The following is an 8,356-nucleotide window of genomic DNA, read 5'->3' on the forward strand; positions in this document are numbered from 1 at the left end:
TGCTGTCCCATGTGTCCAGCTGGTAAGAGCCCACCTAACACTAATCAGTGATCTCATTTTGATTTGACCTTCAGGCTGTTTCTCTGTAGTCCTCCTGCCCTTTGACTGTTAGAGAAGAACCTGCAGCTGACTCTGTTACCTACAGGAAAGAAAACTGATTTCATTTATAAAAATGTATCTGAAATAGACCATAAACATAGATTAGCATGACAGGAACATTTATATTCAGCATTAAGTATTAATAAAAACAAATGTGCTGTTTTTTTCAACAGGAAGTCGAGTAACAGAGTTCAGAAGCACATCCTGTCTGCCCTGTAATGAGGAAACCTTTACAGATCGACCAAACGGAAAGACAAGATGTAATCAATGTTCTACCTGTGATCCAGGTGGGTTTCTATTGATATGTTCAAATTCTTCAGATGTTTAATCTGAATTCCTTCATTCTGACAGGTTGTCGTATCACATCACTGAAGTCTGGGGAGATCTTGTTAAAGCAGAGCAGAAGTTTTATTTCTGTCTGTTTCCAGGTTCTGGTTTGAAACTAAAGAGGAAATGTGAGCCATCATCAGACACAGTTTGTGAACCAATGGAGGGATTCTTCTGCATCGAACCCACAAATACAGGCTGTTCAGCAGCTCAGAGACACAAGAGCTGTGAAGAGCTGAACCTTCGGCTGATAACAGCAGGAACAGCTGCAGCTGATGCTCAATGTGGAGGAAAACGTTCCAATGAGACAGCAGTTTGGTTCGGCATCAGGACTCCTCTTTTCGTAATATTATGCATTGCAAGTTTCATATCTGGTTTTATATACGGCTTTCACAGCGGCTGACAGGTGTGCTCACAATGCAAACTCCAAAAAACACAAAATACTGCATGCAACAGAAAAACGCTGCATAAAGGAAAAATGCTGCAATCACAGGAAAGAGTCAGAAGCAAAAACATATAATCAAGAAAATGAACACAAAGGACAAAATGCTGCAAATATGTTGAAATGATTTAACGGACTGAACTAATAAAACCCATCAAATGGTTTTAAATCAAATACAATTAGGAGTTTTATTAGTCCAGTAAAAATGTGAATAAAATGATAAAATGTGTCACTTTGTCAGCATTTATTCTTTTACATATGTGAAGAATATTTTGTAATAACCACGCACTGCAATGCTTGTTGACTGTATTTTTATTATTTTTAATAAAAACAGTTTCTCTCCTGTCTGTACGACACCAAACATGAAACGTTTTTCTGTTTCCTGCATCTTCAGCCGCTCCTCATTTCTTTATATTTTGCTTCACATGAAATGATTTAGTTTTTTAAAGTGGGTTTAATTTATAATTCTTTAGACTTTAGCTGCTCTTTCAATCAGTTTCTGACCAGATATTTTATTTTCAATCATTCTATTTTCTTAAAACATGTTTAAATTGGATTTTTAGCCACCTTGTTGCAGCAGCTGTTCCCATTTCTTTCTCTGAATCCATAAAAACTACTAAAGAGAAACAGTTTGTCAGGAAATATGATTTTATTTCCAACAAGGTGATCCTCAGACAGCTAATGCTGCCCCCTGCTGGACAGGATGTTCATCTGGATCACCTGTTTGTCCCCAGCAGGAAATAATCTGATCCAGGACCTGTGAGGTCTGATGGGAACACATTCTAAATGAGGAACAAAACAAGAGAAAACTTTTCATTTTCCTTCTGTGAAGCTGATTGGATCATTCTGTAGCTGAGCGTCCTCATCCTCTCTTCCATGGAAACATTTCATCCAAGTTTTATCATTAATTTGCATAAAATAAAAGATCATTTGGAAGAATTACAGGTGGTGTTAATGAACTCTGTAGTTTGGAGGCCTCGTTCTTTCTGGTGTCTCGAGCTGCTTGTGACGCGCAGCTCGCCCTGCGCTGATTGGCAGGAATCCCGAGTGGGCGGGTCTTGTAGTTCTTGTCAAGGCTTTAAAATGAGACTGAATGGGTTTTTGGGAAGGTGGACATGTTTTTGGATTTGAGTCTGTGAGAGTCTGAATTTAGACAGTTAGATTGTGATTTTGAGTGTATTTAAAAATATTTGTGAGAATGAATAAAAATCTTTGAATGTCACTCAAAGCCTCTTATATGAATCACTATCATGACATCATAGCATAAAGTTATAAGTTCTCAGATAGTATTAAATGAAAATAATAATTCATGGAATAATAATGAGATTTACAGTCCAACAGAACAAGGTGTCACTATTGTTTTAAAAAAGATCATGTTTATTGTAACATCCTCCTTTCAGTTTATAAAAAAACACGTTTCGTTGGAGAACATGAGCTTTAATGAAAACGGTATGAATGAAACAGACTCGTGATTTAAATAAAGTTATCAATTTTATTCACGTTAACTGTAGTACATAAAAACAACCACCAGATGTCGCTATTTTAGGGTGTCTCGAGTGGGTGTAATCAGCTGCCACTGTAGTTTCAAATGAGGACTTCCATATAAGTCATTGGCTTCTGCGCTTGTTCGTATGCGTTTGGTTGGACGTTAAAGCAGGTACGTGTCAGCAGTCAAGAAGCTGTAACTGAAGAAGAAGAGAAGCTCAGGTGACTTCCGGTCAGTTCGACCTGAAGGACACAGGAGGGTTAAAGGTGAGTGGAGCTTTTTCTCTGATTTTTGAGTTTCTGTCCCTAAAATCTCCTCATTCTTCTCTGCTGCAGCAGCTGCTTCCTTTTCTGTTTAATGTTTTACTGTCTGAACTGGAGGTGAAAGCAGTTCTGATGAGGCTTTAAAACTCTTTCCTGTTACAGAAGATTTTATATTTAAGGCTTTATTTGTGTTTTGTTTTGAACTGTTTATGGTTATTTGTATATTTTCTAAACTGATGTTAATTTCGTTCAGCTGTGTGAAGCTTAAAGATTATAGCTACCTCTGAAAACCTCTTATAATTTATATTCTGTCATATAAATTAAAAATAATCAGTGGACTGTAACAAGAAGAGACAGTTCTGTTTGTCAGAGGTTATAAATGCCTCTGACAAACATAAAGTTTGACCTCAGGTAAGGAGAGCAGTCAGATTGTTTTCAGTTGAAACAAAAGTGAAAGAAATGTGATCAGAGTTTCTACAGTTAAGATAACATTTTATTATCTTAACTGTTCTGTCCTGCATGCTTTAGATCAGTGATCCCAACCTGGCAACCCACAGGAGGAGGGGAGATGGTTCTTAATTAGTCCAATATTATAAGTTAAATTTAAACATGAACATAAATACAACATGTGATGCTGTTTCCTGATTGACTCTATGTTCATCAGAAATGATGAGTTATCTGTTCCCATGGCAGGAAATTACCTGGAGCTCTAAAGCTGGGAAGCAAAAGTAAAACATGTTTGGTTTATTTGACTAGAAATCCCCAAGTGAACCTGAGCCTGCTTCAATAAAGCAGCCATCATGCTGAGTTTCCACAGGTTCATCCAGTTTATTTCATCTTTTCTTTTCTTTCCCCCTCAGATGCTGACGTGCAGTTTTCGCTCTCACAGCTCAGCTCGTCCCACAGCTCAGTGAAATGGTGTCTTCAGATCAGGAGACCTGTCAGCCTGTCCTCTAAGATGGTTTGGAGACCAAAACCTTGGACTGGCTTATCAATTATGGTAAAAATGAATCTTCTCTGAGTTTTAAGATGTTTGGAATATTAAAGTGAACTTCCCACCACCTGCTGAAGTTTTGTTTGCTCTAAACCTCATGATCCTCAACCATCATCATCTTCTTCTTCTTCTTCTTCTTCTTCTTCTTCTTCTCAGATCCTTCTGATGAGATCCTTCAGTGTTTCCACCCTCAGATGTCATCCAACAGAGTATCAGATAGGAGATGATTGCTGTCCCATGTGTCCAGCTGGTAAGAGCCCACCTAACTGCTGGTGAAAAACAGGGGACACCCTGGACAGGTCCATCTTGGCTTAGCAATAATAAAAACATTTAGTTTTTCCAACAGGAAGTCGAGTAATAATCGACTGTACAGAGGTCAGAAGCACATCCTGTCTGCCCTGTTCTGATGGAACTTTTATAAATCGACCAAATGGATTAAAAAGATGTAATCCATGTTCTACCTGTGATCCAGGTGGGTTTCTATTGATATGTTCTAATTCTTCATTTTTCCATACTTACAATCCTGTTTATATCGGAGTCAGGAAATCTTGTTAAAGCAGAGCAGAAGTTTTATTTCTGTCTGTGTTTCCAGGTTCTGGTTTGAAACTAAAGAGGAAATGTGAGCCATCATCAGACACAGTTTGTGAACCAATGGAGGGATTCTTCTGCATCGAACCCACAAATACAGGCTGTTCAGCAGCTCAGAGACACAAGAGCTGTGAACCAGGACAGTACATCAACAGAACAGGTTGGTTTAGGTTAAAGGTCAGGAGAGTTCAACCTGAACCCCAAAGTTTAGGGAACGGTTCAGAGAGCACATCTGGTTCTATTTGTACTGAATTTCTGATCAACTTTCCTGATGTGAGCTGTGTTTGTGCAGGAACGCCGTCCGTAGACGCTGAGTGCTCTGACTGCAGCAGTGGATCATTTTCTAACGGATCATCAACATCATGTCAGCCTCACACTCAGTAAGAGATTCTTCATGTTTAAAAAGCTCCAACATGTCTGCTTCCTGAGAGCAGTGGGGAAGTTATTTATCACAACATGTTCCTGTAAAAGAGTCTCTCTGTCCTTCCAGATGTGAAGCAGGAACAGCTGCAGCTGATGCTCAATGTGGAGGAAAAAGTTACAATAAGACAGTAGTTGGGTTAGCCATCGGGATTCCTGTTTTAGTAATAATATGCATTATAGTTTTTATATATGGTTGGAAGTCTGGGAAACTACCATCATTCCAAGAACAAGGTAAGGATGAGAAAAGGCAATAAAATGTTTTAGTTGGATAATTAAGAAGAATTTTCTGCCTCAGTTAGAGCTCAAAGTGTTTTATTATTTTATGTTTGCTTTTGTTTTTAGGGATAAATTGTCAGGCAAGAATCCAAACCAAAACAAATCAAAGGTCAGTTTTGTCTGAACTGTAACGTCCACAGTCGTCAACAACAACCTACATATTTATTTCTGCCATGTGTTTTTATTTTTATTAAAGGAAACAGCAAATGGACCAGAGGAGGAGGAGAAACTTTCAGGTAACAACAAAATGTTCTTTATTCTAATGACTGAGCTGCAACACCTGATGTCTCAACAAATATCCAGTTGCTTCATCACTTTATCTTTAATTTCTCTTCACAGGAGTAGAAACCAGCTCAGTATAAACTCATGATATTCCTCCACTGAAGAGGTGAAGCTGGACCTGCTTATAAGTGAACTAAAGAGCCGTTCGGGGCCCCCAGGGGCCTCACGATGTTTGCACAATAAGCTGAACTGACTGTTGCACCCTGCCTTTGATTTGAGTCACTGAGGTCACCTGGATCAACCAGCCGCCTCGTTCTTCACGTGTCGGCCCACACCGCGGTTAACCGTCGCTGCAGCGTGCGTCCTGTTCGAGTCCTGGTGTCACTCGCTGTTTCTGCTGCTTTAGTTTACTGGAATAAAACTATATTAACGCACAAAAACCTGCAATGTTCTCTCTGTGAGAGGATCAGTTTCAGTTGTTTGTAGTTTATCATAATAAAATAAAAAAAACAGTACAAAAATTGAAGGATGTTTTAGTGATTTGGCTGTATTATATTTATTTATATTTGACACATCTGTACTGTGATGAATGTCAAACATCTAATGATCTAATAATGATAATAAATTATATTTTTTCATTGATTGTGTTTATTTTGTCTGTTTTATAACCAGAAACAATCAGACAGAACAAGATTGTCAGGATGTATTATTAATTCTTTACTCTCTATGTCAAATATCAGAAGTTTTATGAAGACGATGAGGAGGTTTGTGGACATTTTTGGAGAAACTAATTGACTATTAAAGAATTCAAGGCTGTGTTTAAGCATCACTTTTAACCTCTGCATGAATACTGAAATCCCCCCATTGTTATGACTTTATCTGTGTTCAGTAATAAATCAGACAAAAACTGAGAATAAGGCCTGGAGGAGGATATATAACAAGAAGTAAAAGTGTTTTGTCTGAGAGACCGAGGCTCAAAAACTCAAAAGAATCCTAACTAATAATTGGTTTAACATTAATTAATAACCCTGACAGAAAAGTAGCAGCTACTCCTCCACCTGTTGTTTTAGGAACATGAAAATTCAGATAATTATCCGGTTTGGATTCATTTATACAAACAGAATCCTCCTGTTGCAGCCAGGTTTCTGTTAGACAACATAAATCAATAATATGATCAGTTATCAGATCAATAACTATAGCATCTTATGTTCAATAATCTGCATTTATCGGTTTTGTGTGTGGCTGAAGCTATCAGATAACTGCTAACGGCAGTAATCTTATCTTCCTGTACATCACAATCAAACAGCTTTGTTCCCTTTGGGCGAAGCTCAAATGTAGTTCTTTGTTCAATAAAGAATATACAGTAACAATGAATCATCTTCTTTCTGCTCGGTTTATTTCAGTGGGAGGAAAGACTGAGACTGAACCCTCACCTCACATGTGGTTAGTATATCTATAAATGTATAAGTCATTTATAGATATGCAAACAGTTCTGTGTAAAGACTGAAATGTTTCACAGGAAGTGCCAGATGTGTGAGAAAAGCAGTCTGAAGAACCTGAACGAGAATTAAAAGGTTCAGTTTGAGTTTGAACCAGAAGGTAAAAATCCTCGTTAGTTGTTTGCAAAGTAAAATAAATCATACACGTTTTTTCCTAACATTTGAAATTTTAGAAAAGAAAATGAACTAGATCTTCTTGGAAAATAGACTTTAAACAGCCGATAACTTCTAGATTTCATCCAAAACAGTTTAACATGTTTCAGCTCAAACATATGTTGAATTTATGAAGCATTAATAGATTTGACAGACTTCTTATAATTAGATTACAGATTAGTTCATTTTACAGGAAATAGTTCAGTCATTTAGCTCTGAACTCAAGAAATAAAAGAGTAAAAAAAACAAAGTAGTATTTTTTCATGATGCTGTTTTAAGTGCATCTAAATTACTATTTTCTTTCAGAAGGAAGAGCAAGATCTGATGAGTGAATGTCCATCATGGAGAGATGAGCCCCAACAACCATTTCCTCCTGTAGGTCCCACAGTCACAGCGGGGAACTCCACCTAAGATGATGGAGATGCTGTGGGACTTCCAGATCCAGACTGACAAACAGCTGATGGCTGACCGACAGGACATGTGGCAATAGAGAAGATCCAGAAGAAAGCAGGGGTGATAGATGTAGACATCCAAGAGACTGACATCAGGAAGAAGCTGGAGGAACACCAAGAGCTGAAAGAGGAAACAGAAGCTGTGGAGAGTCGAGGCCTCAGTGGTACCAGTGGTCATCGGACCCCCAAACTGGAAGAGTTTCTCCAACAGATCCCAGGAACAACCTCAGAGGAACAGCTAAAGATACTGAGGAGAACCATGAAGATCCCAGGCCTCTGGTCGAGGACCGAGCTTGAAGTGAAAGTGGAACAAACAGGACAAGATGGATGCGTGACCAGGAGGGGGGGTAGTTTCTGAAAGTTTTTGGTTCAACACCAGTTGAGAGTTATCCAACAAATCAGAACCCCACAGGTTCAAAACGATGCACCTGGACAACAGACAGAGTTCTCCCAAAAATAGAATATTTTATTGACAATTCAGTTAAAACAGATATACTAATTAAAAAAAAACACCTTCCAGGCATGCAACTCGATCCTAAAGACAAAAAAGGCATGAGGCAAGGACAAGTAATTTAGTTGTTCCACACCAAAAACGTGCAAGAACACAAAGCAAATCACAGCGTCCCACAGCAAGAAAAATAAAACATTACTTATGGGTTCAGATTAAAAATGAAAGTAAAAGTCTAACTGGTAGCTTACCCAGGAGCGGATGCACAGGCTACCAGAGGAGGGAGCGGGTCAGCAGGTGGAGTCAGGCGGAGGCCACGCACTACAAAACTCCAGCTGCAGCCGACAATGCCAGCAGAAACCCACAGCAGGTGCAGAACCCAAACACCAACAAAAGCCCAGCAACCTGGATCAAACAATGGCCCTTAGGAGCTCAGATAAGCAGACCAGCCACACTGACAGCTGCCATGCAGCAGGAGGGACAAAGACTCATAGAGGAGCAACAGCCTGCCCTGTTATAAAGGAGTCTGCCCCGCCCACCAATCAGCAGACTGCTCCTACTTACACCTGGTGCACACGGAGCGGGAAGGGTGGAGCACCATCTCAGCACACATGGATGGATGGATGGATGGATGGATGCATGCATGGATGGATGGATGGATGCATGGATGGATGGATGGATGGA

General features: G+C 39.2%; 1 protein-coding gene and 1 long non-coding RNA gene across 4 annotated transcripts in view; both read left to right on the top strand.

Moving 5' to 3' along the window:
* LOC108250567 lies at positions 1-1,224 on the top strand. The gene is made up of 3 exons (XR_003038455.2): positions 1-22; positions 273-386; positions 528-1,224. It is a non-coding gene; the product is annotated as an uncharacterized LOC108250567 (long non-coding RNA).
* Positions 1-5,760, top strand: part of LOC108250565 (tumor necrosis factor receptor superfamily member 14-like) — a 29,931-nt gene extending 24,171 nt beyond the window's left edge. The window contains exons 1-9 of one of the 3 annotated variants that reach the window (XM_025002633.2): positions 2,465-2,620; positions 3,478-3,617; positions 3,768-3,861; positions 3,958-4,083; positions 4,204-4,359; positions 4,492-4,579; positions 4,690-4,853; positions 4,965-5,007; positions 5,095-5,760. In XM_025002633.2, coding sequence (XP_024858401.1) covers positions 3,576-3,617; positions 3,768-3,861; positions 3,958-4,083; positions 4,204-4,359; positions 4,492-4,579; positions 4,690-4,853; positions 4,965-5,007; positions 5,095-5,161 — 780 coding nt within the window. In that variant the 5' untranslated portion in view covers positions 2,465-2,620; positions 3,478-3,575 and the 3' untranslated portion in view covers positions 5,162-5,760. Of the gene's footprint in view, positions 1-2,464; positions 2,621-3,477; positions 3,618-3,767; positions 3,862-3,957; positions 4,084-4,203; positions 4,360-4,491; positions 4,580-4,689; positions 4,854-4,964; positions 5,008-5,094 lie in introns of those variants that run through there. The other 2 variants (XM_037976887.1, XM_037976885.1) reach the window with 2 other exon arrangements.
* The last annotated feature ends 2,596 nt before the right edge of the window (positions 5,761-8,356 follow it).

This window comes from Kryptolebias marmoratus, linkage group LG8, assembly GCF_001649575.2.
Source record: "Kryptolebias marmoratus isolate JLee-2015 linkage group LG8, ASM164957v2, whole genome shotgun sequence".
Lineage (NCBI taxonomy): Eukaryota > Metazoa > Chordata > Actinopteri > Cyprinodontiformes > Rivulidae > Kryptolebias > Kryptolebias marmoratus.